The 21,336-nt window shown below is 38.4% G+C and overlaps 1 protein-coding gene across 9 annotated transcripts in view; it reads left to right on the top strand.

The window, feature by feature from the left end:
• The window catches only part of TRAK1 (trafficking kinesin protein 1), a 126,710-nt gene that overhangs the window by 23,429 nt on the left and 81,945 nt on the right, over window positions 1-21,336 (top strand). For 2 of the 9 annotated variants that reach the window (XM_059848055.1, XM_059848046.1), the window contains exon 1: window positions 536-666. The exons of 1 other annotated variant lie outside the window; for it this stretch is intronic. In XM_059848055.1, coding sequence (XP_059704038.1) covers window positions 581-666 — 86 coding nt within the window. In that variant the 5' untranslated portion in view covers window positions 536-580. Of the gene's footprint in view, window positions 1-535; window positions 667-21,336 lie in introns of those variants that run through there. 6 more of the 9 variants (XR_009486722.1, XM_059848105.1, XM_059848073.1 and 3 more) reach the window with 5 other exon arrangements.

The raw sequence follows: 21,336 nt of genomic DNA, 5'->3' as shown, positions 1-21,336 counted from the left end.
AAGGGCAGAGTTTGTGACTGGCTTTACCTTGAAGGGAGTTTAATTTGTTGGAGTACATGTGTGATTGTCAGATGAGCTCATAGCTCTGTTCTCTCATGAGTGTTTCAACACATGCACCAGAAAGCCTTAGTCTTTTGAGATGTATGCAGTTTTAAAGTATGGCTTTATTTTGTTCTGTAGATAAATCTTCCTACTTTTGTGAAGACTCTGGAAACACTCTGCAGTGTTTTCCTGATGTTTAGAAGGAAAAGATTTGCTACCATCTGTTCTCTCAGAGAATTTTTGTGTATGGTTGTCTATACAGCTTTGTTCTCAAAAATTTTGGACGTGGTTACAAATGTAGATATTGTAATATGCATTTAAAAGATCAAGGTTTTAATGCAGCAGACTGAAAAGAGGAGTGGGCTAACCCTGTTTGATTCAGTTTGGTAGTTTGTGTACTGCTCTGCCAGGAGAGGGTGAGGAAACTTGTGCATGAGCCAAAGTTATAATTGCATTCAAATGACCTTACGGCATCAAGAACTGTTCATGTGTGGGAAACACAGATAGAAGCAACGCTTAAAGCAAGCCTGCTGGCCAAATGGTGAGATTCTGGTGGGGAAAAGGAGACACAAGAAAGGAAGAATGCTATGCAGATGGTCAGGAGCAGAAGGAATTGAAAACCAGGTACAGCAGGGACTGTTTCGGAGCTTTAATCCCCCAGTACTGTTTGTTGCTCTTAGAGCTGAGATTTGACTGTCGTGTGTATGTAGTGTGTATGCAGAGGCATCGCTGGCCATGCTTTAAATTAACTCAGACAAAAGAAAGAAACATGGCAAACGCTGCTTTAGTACTTTTCATTTTCCCTTACTCAGCAGTTTAGTTGAATGCTGTTTTTCGGCTATTGCACTGCATAACGCTGCCCGGCGTCTTTCTCAAATACTGCTGAGCTGAGCTGCTCTTGTGTTCCCAGATGCAGCTTTAGACTGGTGGGTCAGGAGTACAGACTTACGCTTTGATGCTCAAAAGTAGGTTAGTGATGGTGTACTCTGCTTCAGTGGGTCAAGGATCACTGTTTACTGTGGTTGTCTCCCTCCCTGCCTCCACATCTAATGTTAGTAAACTGGCATGTTATTTACCACCATGAGATTTTTTTTTTTTTGAGAATAAACCAGAAGGAATCCAAACTAATAATTTAGGATAAAACTGCTTTGGGCATCAGTCTCTTAAGTTGTGATATTATTGTTAAATATGTGCTATGTTGGAAGCAGACAGATTGGTGCAAGAGGAATTGCTTGCACACTTTTGCAGGCTTTCATTTGCAAAGAAATTGCAGTTGTTTGAAGTACTCATATTGTCCTATATCTGTAAGACAATTAATTTGTCACCAATTTCTGTTGGCACTCCGGTGTTAATATTTATATACTATGTGTATTAATCTTTGTGTATGCTGATAGGTAATTTGGTAGCTCTTAGCCCATTTTTTGAAGCATGCCATTAGTGATGCCTGTCTAATTGATATCCTTGACTTCATTCTGTTAAAATGAAAATTCTTACAATATAAGGAGCTTAGACATGAGTGCTTCATTTGAAATGTGAGGACATGGACTAAGGTTGTTGTCATTTTATACAATTTATTTTCTGGATGTGATTTGAGTTTGCTTTTCTTATCTGTATTTAAATTCAAAACCAGAACTTTAAAACAGAAAATAAAAACAAACCAGTTCAAAATTATTCGTGAATTATGAGCAATATGAACTGTTTTCTTTGTAGAACTTTTTTTTAAGAACAGTTTTTCTTTTTAAATCCAATGGCTCTGGATTATTAGATTGCTGTTGGAGAGTTACATTCTTGTATTCTGGTGGTTGGAAGTCAGGAAAGCTCTTTAGATTCCCACCCCCCTCCCCCTCCCCCCCCGCCCTTGATCTTCATTGCTATAATCAAACAAGGAGCAATTTTTTATAATTTGCTAGTTCTTTTTGCTACTGCACAACTTGGCTGTGTCTGGACTCCATGAAAAGAATGAGTATGCTTGGTGGATTTGTAAAAAAACTTTGCAACTGCTTCTAATCAAGTTTAACTTCATTTTTTACATGTTCTTTGTTACAAAACCCATTTCAACTTCCAAAGTAGTTTAAAGGGCCTTTCTGTCCTTGGGAGTTTTTGAGCTTTGGAACAATGCCCATAATAGCTGTTCCTTGCTCTGTGATTGATTGACTTGAAAGAAGCTGACCTTTCTTAATGAAAAGCTTTGCATTTTTAAGCTTTATAAAAATACTTTGGATGTGTAATACCTAAAATCTTTAACACATTCGAAAATCTCAGTGCTACAATTGTTTTCAGACTACTGTAGGAAAGTGAAGATAAGGAAACAAGATGTTTTTGTAGAGTTTTTAGTATCTCTGACATGACATTACAAAGTACAGGAATGTAATTGTAGTCAGGCAGAGATGGAGCTCATATCAGACAGAAAAAAATACCCTTATTGTTGGTTCTTTTAAATCCCCTTTCCATCCCCCCTGGCTCAGGTAGGTTTATATTGCAACAGAATTGCACTTAAATTCTAGTAGAAGCCCATGTCCTTAGGGAGTAGACTAAAAAAAAATTGGAAGTGTTTGTAAGTGAAATGCATCTGATGGTTCTTGTTCATTTCTGTATGGCTCACTTTTTTTTTCCTTCTGTAAATTAACATTTCACTTTCTGATAAAGAACATATAAGTACAATGAATACAATGAATTTTTCTCCCTATTTACTTAACTTACCTTCATTTGTTTTTTCTTTAAGATAAGTCTACTTCCAGTAAGGTGCTTACATTCATCAGAGTGGCTCAGGATTTGTCCCCACTGTTTTTTGTTTATCTCTGAAATCCAGAGGAGCAGCTGCCTTGCGCAGGTGTTGAGCAATTTTCAGTTTGTAAAGTCTTTTTGAAGGAACATGTTAAAAGAAATACTTTCAACAGACTTACTTCTTCTCAAACCCTAAACCCCTACCCACACCCCCTTTGTGTATCCCAGCTGTTGCTGTTAAATGTATGAAATGTAATGTATGTGATATGAAATGGAGTGCAATCAGAAATAATGTTTATTTCTGTTAACTGTGTACTAGGAAGGAAAGCTGAACACAGATGAAATTTATGTCAAAGGTGCTGTAAAAAACAGGAGGTCTTGTCCACCAAGCAGTTTGGTTCTACACATGTGAAGGGAGCTTGAATGAAAGCAAACGGTAGGTCTATACTAAAACTTGCACAGACTAGCAAGGAAATAGAATAACTTTATGTTTAAACAGAACTGAAAGTAGAGGGACTGGTGCGTAATACATTTACTAGCCTTCCTAACTAGGACAATTCAAATATGAAGTTAAAGATTGAGGATGTATGGCCTTTTAGGTCAGTACAGTTTGCCTTCAAGTTATCATGAGGCTGTTAGAAGAATTACTTGGAAAACCTGAGAATTAGAAGTGATAGGAATGTATTTCACCTTTTGGGTTCCATGTTGTTATATTTTTAAGTACTGAAACTATTTTCTTATCAACTGTGATAATTTTTATGTCTTTGATCCCACTTCATTCTGAAATCCTTTATCTCCAAAAGAAATGAAATATGCTTTCTGATGTCATGTGACTTCTCACATACAAGGTTTCATCAGAGAACCTGAACTGAAGGTGAAAAAGGTAGCTGACAAAGAAACTTTCAATAGAGGAGATGCAGAAAGAATAGCTGGCTAGATAGGCTCTAAAAATCATGTGAACTTTAAGCCACTCAAGAGCTTAATTTAGTGGGAGACTGGCCTGAGAGGCTTAATATAGACAGCTCAGATATCATGTGCAAACTCTAATATAGACATGTATTGATATAAGAGACCTTGAGCTTATTTTTATTTTGTTCCTGATCAGATAATTTGTTTGCTTCCCTCCCTTAACCCTACTCTGTATTCTGAGGAAATGCAGTAAAATGGCAGCTGTTACTGCACAACTACACCTGATTGTACCAGGGAGAGTGAAGGAAAATTGGTCTTTTGGTACTGGCACTTGTTTTGATTTGCTCAGCTTTCAGTTCAGTCTTCAATAGACTTTTTTGGTGCTCCTCCTGATAACTTTGACTGGGAATAAGTGAAATAAGTAGTGACTCTGGTCAGGATGTCCTTCTGCTTGCTGAGAAGCATTAGTGACTTCTGAAAGATGCAAGGTCACTGGGATTTCTAGTCTCCTTCCTTCCGCCACTTCCTTCCTTCCACCGCTTCCTTCCTTCCGCCACTTCCTTCCTCTTTATATCTTTGAACAAGTTTATTTGTATGTCTCCCAATATTGTAGTTTCAAATTATAGCTCCTGCATCAACAGTACACTGATTTTAACTCTGTTTAGAAAACTCCTTGTTTCTTGCCTGGTCATTAACAAAACATCAGTTGGAAGGTCACAGTGTAACTGATGTGACTTGCCCTCTGATGGAAGTGTCATGGGAAAAACAAATGGACGGGTGGATTCCCTCTGTGTTTACAGTAGTCATGGAAAGTTGTGCTTTGTTAAAATCTCCATCAGGCTTAGGAAAAATAAGCCACCCATACTCTTAAATTTTTACTTCAAAAAAAAAAAAAAACCAAAAAACCAGGATTTTAAGTATCACTTCAGCTCTTACCAGAAATTTATTTGGAATAAAATCATACGGTTGGTTTGAAAGGAGCTGGGGATTTTAACTGTACAAGAAAAAAAGTATCTGGTGTAGACTCCCTCTGAGTCTTCCTAAAATTGCAGTCCTTAATGCAATCGCCATTTATGACATGTAATTGTACTTATGGATCTGTAATTTCATAACGGGTGAATTTAGTTTGGGAAGTAATGTTATGAAAGCAAGAGTATTGTCCTCCATGTGAACAGCTGAAATACCTCAACATCCTGACAAGACCAGAGTAAGCAGGACACCTTCAGGTTCAAAAACTTTCTTAAACTGATGGTGAATGTTCCACTACTTAAGTTCTCAGTGAACAAAGAACTGCTTTGAACCATGTAGCATAAGGCGAGGAATAAGAGTCTCACCAAAGCTTTTAGTGGTTGGTTGCAGAGTTTTTGCTGTCACAACACAAGAACCATGTTGCTAATTCATTTTAAATAAGTCACAATATTCTTCTGTGGTAGCACTGAGTGGTAGAAGTTGCAGAAGTTTGTGATCTTCACAAGGAGGACAGTTTTGTGTATGAAGTTTCTAAGTCTTGCTTTTTCTGTGTCTTTCTGAGAGATGGCAAGTTGCTTTTGAGTTAAAAAATCACAAATACAGAGTTGGTAAGATGAACAAGTGACTGGGTAGTTTTGGTGTTGAAGCACTCTTTCCACTTCATAAAGTGCAATTAAAATTATTCTCACTTCTCAAGACTTGATGGAAACATGCTTTGCATACCTTTTGGAGACCAATTGGCCTTTGATTCTGTAGCTCAGGGCTTTGGATAATAAAGGATTTCACATGCATTTTTCTGTAGTGATCACAACATGCAGTGAAGTAGCAAAACCCACAATGCAGGTATCCATACAGATGTGACCTGGGCAAGTCTGAAACCTGTCTGCTTTAATCCCCTGTCTGCTTTATTACTGATTTATAGCAGGAAGAATAACTTTGAATGTGAAGAGCCTTCCACTTGCTTACAGAATATTACGTGTGTTATTACATATTCATTCTGAAGACTTCCACAGAAACAATCATGGAAAACTGCTGAATTGCAAAGCAATATATAATATTCAAGTGTTTTAAGTTCAAATTATCAATATGATTCTAACATATTTAGATTTTACAGTAAGTATTGCTTATAATGCAAAACCCTCAGCTTTCTGTGCTTGCCTGTAAACTGGGAAAAAAAGTGTTCTGTCTGTGGTGGTCATGGATGGGCATGCAGTAAAGGCTTCCCTACCTCAACAACCATTCTTTAGTCTGCCTTTTCAGTCTCTTTTAATCAGACTGAGCTGTGGAGCTGTTACTAAGCTTGCAGAAATGTTTTCTGCTGATAATGTGCATGTCTTGTAGTTGAGAAATTATTTTTAGCAGTCTGGTGAGACTCTTAGAGTCACTGAGGGACAGAGCCCTGGCAGAGATCTGGAAAAGGGAGCTGCTTGCCAATGGATTGGTACGGGAGAGGGGAAAATGGTACCTTTCATTCCCAATGATCTTTCTCTGGTTTTGACTACATTGTTCTTTCCTGGTAACTTGCAAAGAAAAGGCACATTTCCCAAGTTTGTGTTTGGCTGGGAATAATTTTTGTGTTACTGAGGCAAAATTGGTAGAATTGCATGAGTGGAAACTTCCATTTTCACTATGATGATTTTCAAGGGCTGCCCGGATCTCAACAGACACCTTCTAACTAGAGTGAATCTAAGAGGTGCTGCTCTTCACTCTGCTGTAGTGAAGGGCTTGACCCGAGACAGTTTGTATGAAGTCAGAGTTATATTAATCTTTTCACTGCATTTGCTAATAGACCAGACTTTATCTGACTATGTAGCTAGTACCGAAGAAAAGTTAATGCAGAGAACAGTTCCACTGAAAAAGCAAATGGAACCTTTAATTTGACCATAATACTCAGCTACAAGTAGCTTCTTAATGTTTAAAATTTACTAAAACTCCTGAGAGGCTCAATTTGACCTATTTTATTCATGGAACTGTTATGTAAAAAGCTTGCTGAGGTAGAAAAATAGCAGAAAGCACAAGATGGTCCACCAGTTTACATGCTTATGTGCTGAAAGCTGCTGTTTTTACCAGATGGCAGAATAGCTAGTGGGACTCACCTAAGTAAATTGCTGTGCTTTTCCTCCCTTCCAGCTTTTTCTTATTTTTAATGTGTGTTTTGTTTTAGTGCCATAATCAAAGGTCACTCACAGTCTTTCAGTCTCCACATGCATGGCTGAGTGAATGCGTTTTTCTTTCATGTTTATCTTTGCAAAGAAAATCTGTGGGCGGAGAATTTAACATGGGATTCAGAGTGATTTGGGACTTCTCTAAATGACATACCTGGGAATACTGCCACATAGCAGACACATTTCAGTGATGTGTATTTCACTGCTGTAGGACACCAAAGATGAAGTAAGGTAGGCTGTGACAATTGCTAGTGAAAGTGTTCATAAAATAACACTCCATGCAAGAGAAGGTCTGCAGGCATGTTCTTTCTGACTACTGTTTTGGGGTAGGTTTTGTATGTTCCACCATACTATTTCTTTATACTGGAGTCGTGTCATTTATCTGATATGAAAAAATTTTACCCTTTCTTACTGGAAAATAACTTTGAAAGACAGATATTTGTCTGTGTTTCCTCAGACCAGTCAGGATGGGTTCATGTTGTATGTCATCTCTCTTTGTTTTGACTGGTGGGCATTGGTCTTGTTTACAGTATTGTATGATGGCCAACTTCTGTGCTATATTGTTGTGTGGATATTTTGGGGCTTCATCCAGTGGTGGACTATAGTGTCTATATTGTCTGTATAGGATGTTTGTGGGAAAGTTTTGCACATGGCACTTCAGTTTTGTTGAGTTGGATATTTTCTGCCCACTGTCAGGTAGAACATGTGATGCAGTCTGGAAAATTTGCAAACTTGCTTAGCTGAAGTTCAGTTTTATTTTTACAGCTGTTTGTAATTTGTCTGAAGAGCACAGGCCATAATGGTTAAAACCTGGTGCCTGGTGCCTTGTCTTGTAGCAAAAGGAATCAGTGATGAATGCAAACTGTACTATGGTAGCTAAACATGAAATATTTGGTTTTAAAGACTTTTTGGCATGTGTGTCTCTGCTGAGGCTGATGATTGTGCTGAATAACATAAAAGTGATGTGGTCAATGTCCTCTCTAGTTACCTTTAACTTTGTGCTGTGAATGTCCAAGTAGCACCGTGCAGCCGTGTTACCTGCACGCATGTTTGGACCAAGGGTGGAGCATGCTCAAATTCCCTTCCCACTTTCATTTGTAGGAATATTCACTGCCACTGTGCACTAATGCACATTCTACATTATTTTGACCTGATTTGTAAATAGATGTATAAATTCAAAGAACTGAGCAGAATAGATTCATATGTTTTCAGTGATGTAGTTGTGATGCATAACTGCAAAATCAAGCTTCTTATTGAATTAGAATAAACTTGTACAAGGGGAAAGAGGAAGAATCTGTTAGAACTGAGAAACCTGCACCTAAACACCCTCCAGTAAGTCACAAATGCACTGCAGCAGCAAGAAAATAGTAGTCTTTGTTCTAGCTGTGTGTTTGAGGTTTGTGTGGCTTCTTAATTGCACTGTAAATTGATATCTCTGTATATGGCCCTTTGAAAATTAACAGCTTTGTTCACAACATAAATATTGAGGAAGAATGGAAATCTATGAAATGGCACTATTATGGAAGAGTTTTTTGAGAACCTGAGGAAGAAACAAAACCCACCAAAAAAACCCAAAGTGCCGGTTCTTAAATGATCTGTTGTCTGTGTCTGAACTTGTTTTACATTGTTCTTTCCTACCTCTTTTTAGATTTAGCATGAATTATCAGAAATCAGTGGGAGCTCTAAAACACCCTTCTATTCCATATCAATGTGACTGTATGAACACTAATTTAGCAGTAGGATTCTGTGGGAGACCATATGGGTGTATGCTGTGGTGTTTGCTTGGAGTTTCACGGTCTGTTCTGGCAGAACCGGTCTCTTCTCTGACCCATCTGGCATATGGTGCAAGTGATCTTAGCCTAGAAAGTTGTGGATCCAAGTCAAGCTGCTGACCTTTTCCTCCTGCTTATTAATAAACCTTCCTGTTTCTCCTGCAGTCAGTGTATGGAGTGAGGCTGGGGAAGAGCATTTCAGCCGTGTCTCGCCCTGCCGAGGAGGTGGCAGTGTGCCTTTCTCGGGTTGCACAGAGACACTTAGGGCTGCAGGCTGGGGCTGTACAGGCAGCTGCTGTGGGTGTCGGTGCCTGGGGAGTCTGCACGGAGCAGCAGCTTTGAAAAAAGGGCACAAGTGGTGGAACTGCAAACCTACCACGGAAATCTGTTAAAAAAGAGAGAGGTCAGGGAAGGTTCTGGTGCAACTTGTCGCTGCCAACACATTCACCCCAGAGGGGCTGTGCTAGACTGACTGCTCCTTGAAAGCTGGCTGTCTTTCTAAACTGCAGGACAGTGGCTTATTTTGGCCTTGACTGGTCAGTTGCTGGTGTTGGTGATGATGGAAGTTTACAAGGGTATTACTGCTAGGCTTGAGTCATGGGAAACTTATCTGTGCTTCCTGTTTTGGCCATGGAGATTCCAACCTAATGATGAATATCAATAGGGTGTTTTTATTCAATAATGTAAATGAGGTATATACTCTATTTATTCTTCCTGTTCTGTTTCCATGGTGAGGAACAGGTGTGTGAAAAGTGAGTCATGGGACCTTACAGAGACATTAAAGGGCAGAAAAGAGAAACATAATATTGTAAAGAGAAGGTTTTAAAGTGATGGCAGAATGTTTCGCTGAGAAGAACAGAAAATGGTTCGTGGTGGAAATTGAGGGTCTTGCTGAGCCCTGCATTTGTTGCAAGTGAATAAACAGTGCATTTCTGAAAACCACATCTGGATCCAGAGCAGCAAGGGATGTAAGGGTGGTCTAGTGTAGCCACATCTCTACTATGCACTAGGAATAGCTGCAATATTTAATTCCATGTATCCTTGTAGAGGAAATACCGCAGTTTTCACTTTAGAATACGGTCTTGTGTTTTGCTTAAACTGCTCCATGAGCTGTCTGGACTGCTATGTTCTTCTTACCAAAGGGATGACCAAGACTTTGTTAAACAAGGCTGAAACTTATTTGCATAGGGCAAGTGATAGCTCAGACATCTTTCCATTATTTGGCATACTTTTTAATGTAATTTCAGCATTTCTTACTGAAAATTGTGTTTGAGCTCAAACCCCCAGGCAGATACTCTATAATATTTCACCTTGCTTATGCTTAAAGCATGACTAAATTTAAATCAAAAGCTTTTCTACATGAATTGTAAAAAAAATTAAGTAGATTGAGTTTGTTTCAGGGATTCAGTGCCTATACAGAATATAAAAGTATTTTGCTAAAATTTCTCTCTTTTAATTATGTGATATGCAGTCTTTCTACACAAGTTCATTTTTTCCTTCTGTCGCATTAAGTTGCAAGGAATTGCTCTCCAGACCTTCTTCTATAGCAAAGAGATCTTCACATTCTCTTTGACAAAAAAAGATATGATAAAGCTTTAAGGTCTGCTGGAAGAACATACTGGACAGAGAACAGAAAATTAATGAAGGCTTAAATAATGAAATTGAGGGTGTGCTGTCTCTAAGCACTTTTTAGTATTAATGGCTTCAGTTGTCAAATCTTTGCTTCTTTTAAACTTTTTTAGCTCAAATAAGAGTTTATATATCAAATGAGCAACCTACACAAGGAATTTAAGAGTAGGTAGAGAAATCTGTTCCTTTTAGGAAATCATGCATTTATATTAAGGATTGTACTTGTAGGCCTTGCTTTCCATTTTACCTGTTGCTCTTGAAATTGGAATCTTCCACAACTCCCTTGACAGAAGCTCACTTCTTCGTGCACAAACAAAAAATGTGAGTCTTTCAGATAGACTATTATTTTGGCTTTTGTGATACTTTTCAATGATCTCAAAATGTATAATCTTCTTCAGATATAACCATGGGTACTTAAAATCCAGACAATGTTCCAGTCTTATTACAGTTATTTTGAGAAAACTGAGTATTGGGAATGATAACTTTCCTTGTGCTAGAGTATTTATGAGTCAAGGGAAATGAATTCTAATTGTGGTTCTGAGGCTGATAGGACCATTGCTCTGCCAAGTTAGGTCATGAAAAAACATTTTGAAGGAAGAAATTTCTAGGCATCATTATACTGGTTTTGAGAAAGGGTTTCTTTTAAACTGCAGATGGGCAACATCAATGATTTTTAAAATATTTTTCAACTGAATAAAGAAGTGCTTCAAATGCTGAGCTTTCCAACCTTGTAAAGCTACATGTTGTTCTCTGCACTTTTACATTTAGCATGTCTCTGTAATATTTTACTGACTTAGTTCAATTCCTTTTATTGCCCAAGAAGAGGTTGCTTTTGATACTGTAGTGAAAAGTTCCACTTTCAGAGAAATTTCAGTCTTGCACACAAAGAATAAAATCTTTAACATATAGGAAAAAAGTTTGTCTAAGAACTGTTTTCCTCATGGAAAGTTGGCTCGGTTGCTTGCCTGAAGCTGTTGGTAGACTCTGAATGCTTTCTGACTGGGTGCTAAGATACAAATAAGTCACAAGGCATGCTGATAAGTGGGGAGCTGAATTGGCTGATGGTAGAGCAGGTCAGCTTGTCTAGTCCACTTACAATAGTTTTCAGTCTCAACAGAGAATTCCAATTGAGTAGGAGCTGTCAGGGGGCAGTTTGGTCCCTGTTTTTCTGTCTGTGCCATGAATCTGCTGAGGTTCAATGTCCAGGACAATTTGTTGTGTGATTTGGAGAACATCTAAGGACAGCTTCAGAAAGTGCCTTGTCTAATGGTTATCACAACTATTTTCCAAAGTCAGTTTCCAAATGGTCTGGAACCATTTGATCTATTTGCGCTGAGTGAATCCAGTTTTCTGTTTTTGTGGTTCTTTGGGGAAAGCCACAATACAGGATTTCAGCTTTAGTCTGTATCTAAGTAAGACAGTCTGCAAATGAAGCAAAAACTGAGCTTGTATTTAATTTGTATTTATACCCCCTAGCTTAAGCTCTTGTGTAGTTCTCCCCTGTGAGAAGACTTTTTTTTCTCTTTTGTTTTGTTTGGGGTTGGTGTTTTTGTGTGTGTGTGTGTAAAGGCTGTATCACAGCTTTGCCCTTACCGTCTTCGTGTTAATGCCCTTGAATTCTAAAAACCTCTGTTTTAAAATCTTTGCTTGTGTGACTTTGACTTTAATGGCACTAAGCCATGGATAATTGGCTCAGTTTCCTAAAATTCCACAGCCTGTTGTTAGGATAAACATTTCTAGGTTCCCAAGAACACAGACACATGTATATGGTAATATACTGATTATACAGAGCAACTTTTAAACAACAAATTCTTATTTTCCTATTTTATTCTTGGTGTTTTCACACAAGGATCAGAAGCAGAAAAATGACTCAACAGAAGTAATTTAAGATTTTTAAACTACTACATTCAAGATTTTTAAACTACAATGTAGCCTTTTGAGAAGGGCTGTGAAATGGCTTTTTTTTTGCTGTAGCCATTAGCCCCTAGGGGAGCTGGAGGGAAGCAGTCCTGCGTGGAATGGTGTGTTGAGATGCACCCTCATGAGTCAGGGACACATGTCTCAGCTGCTGGGAAGGCCATGTGACCAGGGCTTTGGTATAAGGCCCTGGATTGTTGGTTGTTCAGGAACTTGTGGTCTTGTTGTGTCACTCCCCAACACCGGTACCTGAAGTGGCTTATAAGGTTCAGATATCAACGAGTGTTGGAGATGTGGCTTTCCCTGGGCTGAGAAGGGCTGTGATCTGCATTCCCCCCAGCCCAGAGCTTTAGGGAGGGCCTCTAATTATAGAGCTCGTGACAGAGCTGCGTTCAGCTCACTCGTGTCCTCTCAAACATAACAGTGTAGGTAGGTATGGTTGAAAGCATCGCTCCCATACACACCTAATCAGAGATAGCAAAAGAAAATGGATATGAGGCCCAGGGATATTAACAGCCAGTTAAGAAATTGTGGGATAGGCTCTGAGAAACTCTGTGCACGTTCAGGATTGTAAGACAACCTTGAAGAATGGTGGAGGCTCTCACTGGATTTTGCCAGTTGCTCAAGCACGTGGGGAGGTTTGCTGCCAGTGAGTGAGGGCCAGTGATGCTAGTGAGCCAAAGCAGATCGACTTAGCATCTTACTCAGAGCAGGAATTGATGGTCTGACTGTCCTTGGAGGTAAGCCTCCCAGTAGTTGTCTCTGAAATTGCTTCTAGCAGCAACAGGATATTTAAATGTCTAAATTTCTGGGGGAAAAAAAAAAAAAAAAGGATGTTCCTACTCAGCAGATGGGGGTTTGATTTGTTTGTTGGTCTTATTTTTTAATCATCTTTTAATATAATTATTCAATGTAGTCCAAAGCAATAAACTCAATCTGAAAATAAATGGATAAGGACACAGGAGTTACAGTGTGTGGGTTTTGAGTTTTTTAAGTTTTGTGCTTGTTTTTTGGGGGTTTTTTTAGGGCAGTTTGCAACGAATTTCATTCCTCTTATCCCTGCTCTCACTGACTGTGTGTAATAAGAAACAGTAAAAAAAAGCAGCAGTCTAGTGTTATGTGAGATTTTGTGCAAATATTTTCAGAAGGTCAGCTATTGAAATTTGAAATAATGGCATTTTTTTCCAATCCTGTAAATCAGTATTTTTTTTAAATTTAAAGTGTACAAACTCCATGTAGACTCTTATAAGTCATTGCAGAGGGTGAGAAATGAGAAATTCCTCCTGTAACAGGAGAAGAACAATAGTAATGCAAAACAAGATTAAAATTCCCCCCTCTCCCCCAGGTTTTAAACCATGATAAATATTGGTTTGAGCCAGTTTATTCTTTGTTTGGAGTTACTTGATTAAAACTCTTGGCCCTGACTTGCTGGCAATTAGTTGTATTGTATTTTCGATTAAACAGTAGTGTAGTGGTGGTGGGAAACCAACCTACTAGCATGGTCTTTTGGCTGTATTCCCCTCCTCTTTAGCATTGCCCTGAGGAACAGAGTGTGGCTGGGCTGGCCCATCAGGGATTTAGCTTGGAATGGGAACAGATTTTAATTTGAATATCTTTACCTACTGCCTGCTGTCTTAGGCCCAGCCAGTTTTCAGTGAGTTCTTGGAGGGTTTTGTTTTGTTTTCCCTGTACAAAAAGCTAGTTCATGTTTGTGTAGTGCATTTGTGACTCCCTCCTCTGCTTCTGGGCAAGTGCTCCCACTGCTCCTTCCTGTGCATGGAAAGTGAGCTCAGCATTCAAGAGCAGGGACAGTGGTGTTATCTCTTCAGTTCACAGTTTGTGGTGATCAACAGCTCTCCCCAACTAGCAGAAAAGCTGTACTCATTTGAAAGGCTTTGAGGTCTGTGGAGAAGTAAAGAAGTTGGGAGTTCCATTCTCTTGTGGTGCAGAAATAAAGAGAACTTTCATATTTTTGTTATCACTGTTCCCACTGTTCTCACCCATATTATTTGAGGATCTGAGGTTTGCTGTTGATGTAGTCATTTCCCCATACCTGAACTCTGACAAATCTTTGACACCTGCCTTTTTTTAGTAGTACAAGGAGATATGCTGGCAGAGATGGTGTTTATGTACCAAAACTGATGGTCTTGTATTCTAGCTTGTGTGTTCACTGCTTTTGAGGCTGGAGTCCATACTAAATATAACAGCAGCCTAATCCAAAGTGACTAGGTGGGGTTTTTTTTGTTTTGTTTTGTTTTGCTTTTTTAAAAGTCTTAAGATCGTATTCTTATATTCAGCAAGTATTGGTCCATGCCTTTTGGACCCATCTCATAGTGATCTACCTCAGTGAGCCCCTTGCACACACGTGGGTGTGAAAAGAAAGTACGTGTTTGGGGTGTTTATACTTTGCATTGCCACACCTCTGAGCTTTGTTTTCTTTCTTCATGAATTCCTTGTTTGCCTGCACTTAGTGGTGGTTCCCTTTCCAAGGCGGGTATACAGCTGAAGATCTCCCAGCCAGGAGCACGAGGTGTTGCAGGAAAGGGAATGCACCATTTACATTTTTGCAGTTTTGTTTGTTCACTGAGAGGGGTATGGTGGGGAGAGCATGGTTTTTGGCCTATATTTAATAAAAGGAGAAAGAGCTGTAAAAAGCTCCCCGTGTAATGTGAGCCTTACACAAGGAAGAGCTATTTATAGATCCCTGCAATATTTGCCTGAAGGAACTTGAGAGCAGAGTGGGGCAGTGTTACATAAAGCTGGGTGAGAGCACACTTGTGCCCTCACAGCTGTGAAGGTCAAACCCAGGGCTTGGCTTACAGTAGGCTTCTACTCTCCCATGCCCTGAGGGGAGAAGAGACTGATGGGATTCTTCTGAAGGCCAAATCCTAGGGAAAAACTTTGGTTTGTGGAGAGCAGTGGTGTGGTTTTCTTTTAAGAGGCTTATTATTTGTGATTTCATTTCCTTGTTTTTTGAGAAAACATGACCGACTTGATTGATGACATAATTGTCAAATAAAGCTAAACAAGGTCACAGCAGCAGCTCTGGGGGCCTTGAGAGTGAGATTTCAAGCTGTACATGGTTGTATTATGGTTTAAGCAGGTTTCTGGTTATTGCTGCTACTATTCTGTCTTTTATTCTCATGTGGTGACTTTTTTATTCTAAATTACATTACCATGCCACTGGCAGTTAACCAGGTATTGTTCTGGTTTTGGATGCCTTCATCAGCTTAGTACATGTTCATTATGAGGCTTTATAAAAGTGATTTTAGAAACCCTACAGCTCTTTAGCTTCAAAACATTTTTTATAGTTTCACAGGCAGAAAAACCTTTCCTCAGCAGGCATATACCTTGAGAAGATCCTTCAGAGCATGTGGCATTAACACTGGGTGTTGATACTTTTCTGAAAGATTGCATTTGGCTATGTCAAAGCATTCCTAACTCCACTGTGAAGGAGAAAAAATCCAAAACTAACAAAAAGTGTGGAATATGATCTGAATGTCCTATAAAGCTAGGAAACTTAAGCAAGAAGTTTGATTAAAAGGACCTTGACTAGCTTTAAAATTTTGGATAAGGTTATGGTCTGGAGTTGTCCAAGATGTTTGTCCCTTTAGTTTTTACTGTAAAATTGTTGGAACTCTTGTAACATGAGAAATGCAGAATTATATAAAGTGTCTGAAAGTAAATCAGGTGCTTCTCACATTCTACATCTATGATGCCTAGACTTTTAGGTCCCTTGAGTTAGAGGTTTTAACTAAGCAGTCAGCATTCTGCATGTTCAATAGGCAGCTTCTTAGCAGAAGCTAACCCCCATGGTTTATAAGAGGGAATATACTACAGCACATAATAAAAACAACTCAGTAAATTATTTGGGACCATATTCAGCCTTTATCTAAAAGTTAAACAGTGAACGTTTATGTGTGTGTGTGCACATGTGTGCGTGTAAAAGCCAGACCTTCTGCAAATGGCTGTTTTTTCAAGATCTGACAACATGTATTTAATTAAATGGAAGAAGGCATTTTGACTGGCTTATGAACCCACCCACTTAATGAAGAAATTGTTTTTAAATTTAAAAAAGCAAAATTTACAGATTAAAAATGAAAGAAATAAGAATTTGGATACTTAAAGCAATTCTAAGTTGCTTCAGTTGATTATTTTCCCAAACAACAAGGGTAGGTGAGCATATTAATCTTGTTGACAGACATATAAAGACATACATAGCTTTGATTTGCTTCAGTGTCTACATGGAGCATTTTGCATCTGAAGAATTTTATTTTGGTGGGGGGTAGATAAGAACCTTGAGGATTCTTTTTAAACAGCTTAGTAAAACTTACCAGACTTTGTTTAAAACAGAGGTGCTTAGTAGATTTATAACGTGATGCACAAAACAAGGAAGGATATTTCTGGTGGGACTCTTTCAAGTACATAAAAGAGTGGAACTTGCACATTCTAAAACCCTCTGATGTATTTAAGCAGCAGTTAGTACTTAGTAAATGAGAATTAGTGAATTAGTAAATGAGAATACAGGATTAGGGCTCTGAAGCTCCAGGCAGATGTGAAGAGTACAAAGCTCTCTCAATGCCTTGATATCTTGTGGTTCTGTCTAAATTAGCAAATACTTTGGTCAGTAGGGGTGAGTAACTAGATCAAAACACTGATCTAGTTACTGAAGCTAGATCAGCAACTGAAGTTTCATAAATCTTCACTACTGATTTGAAGGGGTTACTTTAGATTAGATTTAGCCTGTTACCTTGGGCTGAATGTCCCCTCTTACCCGTGCAGTTTGAAGCTTCTTGGAGGACAAAATTTAATAGGTACATGCCAGATGCCTTGTCAGTGATGTAGCCCATGGGGCTACCTGAAGTTTTCTGTCTCTGTGAGACTGCAAGTAGCGTTTGAAGTGCATCTTGCTGCAGAGTTTTCAGATTCTTACTCAAAAGGGAATTGATTATTTGTATGTACCAGAGCTGTTATGCAAAACCAGCCAGCTCACAGTAAATGGTTTTGCTTCTTCTCTAAACCAAACAGCACAGTTGAATTACATATGAGAGAATGCATAGCAAAATGATGACCTGGAAGATTGTAGTCAGATGTTCTGGAAAGATTTTTTTTTTCCCCTCTCTTAAGGAAGTATTTCTTTAAATTGGCAGACGTTCAGAGTGTCCCAGTTGCCATTTTAAACTATTGAATAAAAGTGGTATTGAATCACAAAATCTGAGCTGGATAATTAAAAATGGTTCAAAGCTTAATAATCACCAAAGGGTCCAGCATGTGGCTCTTGGGTTGCACATTAAGAGTTCTAGATGTTTTGTGACTACAGTAAATTACTGTTGCTACAATCCAAGATGGTGGTAAGAATAATGCTGCAAAGTTATGGATAACTAGGTAAGCGCATGGCTGAATATCTCTGTATCTTTTTCTGCTTTTGATGGAGGAAGAAAGATTACTTAAAGTCATTTGAGTATTTAGATTCAGAGCTAAGTTGTGTTTAGTGCTGAATACAGAAAAGCTTAATCTCAAATGGCAGTGAAAAAGCAAGCAGTTTATTTTATTTGCTTGTATATGAAATTTGTAATGTAGGAAACTCAACCCTTTCCCCATAAAACAGACAACAAAGAAAAAATGAACAAATTTCTTTTCATGTCCAGAACCCAGAAATGGCTGACTGTTGTGGAGATTTTTTTTCCCCTCTGCCTCAAAACCATCAAATTTTGGCTGTTGTTTAATGTAAATGTGTCTGTTAGCTTTGAACTGCTTTGCCTAGATAACTGGCAAAGCTGGATTTTTTTTTTTTTTTTTTTTTTTTTTTTTTTTTTTTTTTTTTTTTTTTTTGTGGGACACAGTGCTGATTAATCACAGCTCAGTTCCTGACTTGCCTTTTGTAATCTGGGCTGCCACAGGTACACTGCAGTCAGTACCCAATGTACTTCTTCATCAAGTCTTGGTTACGTTGCAGTCATAGTCCAGTCTGTTGTGTGGATGTGCTACTAGATTGCAGAGGTGTTGGCTGTATGTAGAATTTAAGGTCTTAGTATAGTAATCATGCCAGTACTCTGTTTTAGGCATTCATTTAGGCAAATCTGGGCATTCTTCAGAAGTGGTGTGCAGGAGCAAGTCTTTGTACTTGTTCATCACTCTAACAAGGTACAAGGTTGGAATAATTGCCTTTCAACAAACAACTGACATATTAGGTTTTTTTCAGAGAAGAATGACCTTTGTTAAAAAGATATAGATGATAAACTTTAGGGAATTTTGCTCTTTCAGCAAACAGCTTTACACTGAAGAAATTTGTTCAAACATTCCAAATTAAATATTTCTTTAGTTCCACATCTGTCTATTGGCCTCAAACTTTCATTGTATTTAGACTGGGAGAAATGGCACAATACAGCCAAAGGTCCAATATAGCTTTTACCATACTGAGGCAAAAGCTGAATTATGTCATATTAGGTAGGATATGAGTTACTTAAATCCTATATGCAGGCTTCTGTTTATGTACACAGTAGAAAGAATGAAATGTGTTGAATTTTCATTAAGAAAAGTTATAATCTGATTTACAAAGTCTGCACTTGTTTGGATGCCAGATTAAGTACAAAACTATGATAATTATTTCTATCCTCATTTGTATCTCAGGAGGAGTGAATACCAAGGAGTTCAATAATAATTTGTACCATCATCTTTACAAATATTGCATGTGCAGGTGATACTGACTAAAGAATAATATTAATATTGTGTATTTTCTGCGGACAGTAACTACCATGTCCATTTCTCTTTATGACTGTTTTGACAATCTGGTAAATAGTGTTCAGCTGCAGGTTTTTTTAATTTTCTGCAATAGGAAGACTTATATAGAAGTTTAAAGGACAAGTGTGCACTGCCTGGATTAGGTGGCAATATTTGCCTTGCAAGACATGCCATGCAAACAGTGCATCTGTAGGTTTTAAAAGAGTGAACAACGTTTCTCCCCTATGTTAAATGAAAACTGACAATCTTTAATAAGTCTGAAAGGAAGCAGACACACACATTTATGCTGGCTTCCTTTCCTCCATGATACAAGATTTTAAGATCAAGGCAAATTCTCTTCCTTAAACCTGAACTTGACTTTCTCATGTAGATGCTCCATGTGTTTCTGTAGTAGACCAGGCAGACTGACTGTTGTGAATTTTGGGAGGTTTAGCTTTTGTTCCTTCTTTGCAGCTTATTTTCTCTAGTTTCCATAAGCGCCAACAGTGAAACAGTTTATGTGAAGGAAGAGCATTGATGACTTTTGTTTCTGGATGTGTATCTCTGTTTACTCTTAGCAGAGCCAAGGGTTGGGGTGGAGCTTACAGGAGGGGGAGAACTGGTTCCATGGGGCCTTAGTGGAGTGAATGTTAAGAGGTGAAACTCATTCAACACAAACTTCTAATGCAAATTGGAATGTTATGTTCTGGTCAGAAGTATTTTTGATGAGGATTGTGTGGGAGAGAGTCAGAAATGTTGGCCAGGTATGTCAGATGTTGGATGTAATTTCTTCAGAAAAGTTACAAGATCCTTAATTCCCAGAACTCACTTGAAGGCTGCAGACAAATCACACCTTGGTTATCAGTGTTATTTCAATCAGGAGTGCTGTTTTCTTACTGGCTTCCTGAGGTTGCTAAGGCAGGGCCTGGAAAAGAGGGGAGAGGAGGGCAAGAAAAGCTGAAAAATGCTGTTGAAACTTTTATTTATTTAATCCTAGTCAAGGCCTTGTTCATAACAACAGACTTATCTAACAGTTTCCCAAAACAAATGTAATTCACAGATATGTGGCAGCAGCTAGAACAAAATTGAGCCCATCTAATCAGTCTGTGCATTTCCAGTACTTTTTCTTGTTTATAGCTTAAACTGTTTCTGTCTTTAGTGCAGAGGGCAAAATTAAGATTTGCATTTTGATTCCAACTTCATTTGAGCAACTAATTTTTAATATCAGTAATCTCCCTCTAGTTATTTCTAAGGAGCCACTTGAAAGAGGACCATTTTAAAAGTAAACAGTACAAGTAACCCTATTGTTCTTTTCAGTATGTACTGTGATAGTGCAGGAATAATGGATGCTCTGCAGGGGAACCATAACACTTTCTGTTAGAGCACTCGAGTGAAACTTTCTCTTCCTTCAGCTGCCACAGTACAGTTTCATTTTTATTAGGGTATAGTATAAATTTATCATTTGATTTAGTGTCTCCCTTAGCTGTTACAGTCCTTACAAAATAAAGTTTTTGAGTCTCTGAGTGTGAGAAGTATTTCCAGGTTAAATGATACCATGCAGGAATCATTGTAATTGAGGAAAACTTAATGAAATTTTATTTTATGTGTAAGGGTGTTTTCCAAGAGTTAATATTGCCCATCTGTTTTCTAGTTATGGCTTTCTGATTCCAGTTCAAATGTGTCCCTGTTTAGACCCTCTAGAAGGGGGAGAGAATTTTGCTTTTTTGTTCTAACTTCTGTGCTGAAGGGGAAAAACAGGTAGAGAAAAATGGTGCTGGTGCAGTGTTCCAGCTTTGTTGCAAGACTTTTCTGGAGCTTACTCCCAGAAGGTCTAAACACCTGATCTTTGTCTTGACAGTTAAGAGACTGATATTTGAGTCTTGCAGTGAGTTTTTAGAAATACTGTCATGTTTTGTTGGAGCAATAATGTTACTGGCTCGGAATCCCAGAGAACAAGATGCCGAAATACTGAGTGTAACTTTAACAGCAAAATAAGATTATCTGGACATGTTCCAGAGATTAGAGAGAGCCTTTTTCACATAGAATTCTCAAGAAAACTGTTGTTCTGGTTCTCAGTGAAGCACTGAACATAGCATGTTCTGTTGATCCACTTGCATATGGACTTGCATCCACCTGCTGCTTGCAAATCAGTGCAATTGTTTTTTCTCGCTGTCTTCCTGTTTTTCCCATATTGTCTGGGTGTTCCTGTGTGGCTTGTTCTTCAGCAGCTGCTTATGTGTGGTAGCTATTATATATATAAAGTCTTTCAAGTCCTTTCCCAAGTCTGTTTTTCTGCAATCCCAGGATAATATTTTCCTTTCCTAGCAGTAGGGAGCATTTGCATCTTTCCTTACACTGATGATAACCAAAAGCAGTACCATACCATCATTTTTTGCAGTGCCTTTAGCTCCTTATACAAAATGTTTGGTTAAGTTTTGGGGAGAAATGTGCTCTTCTTCATTCCTTCTCTGGCCAATTCCATTTTGCTG

This window comes from Haemorhous mexicanus, chromosome 1 (assembly GCF_027477595.1).
Source record: "Haemorhous mexicanus isolate bHaeMex1 chromosome 1, bHaeMex1.pri, whole genome shotgun sequence".
NCBI lineage: Eukaryota > Metazoa > Chordata > Aves > Passeriformes > Fringillidae > Haemorhous > Haemorhous mexicanus.
This window is presented reverse-complemented; position numbering and strand designations above follow the sequence as displayed.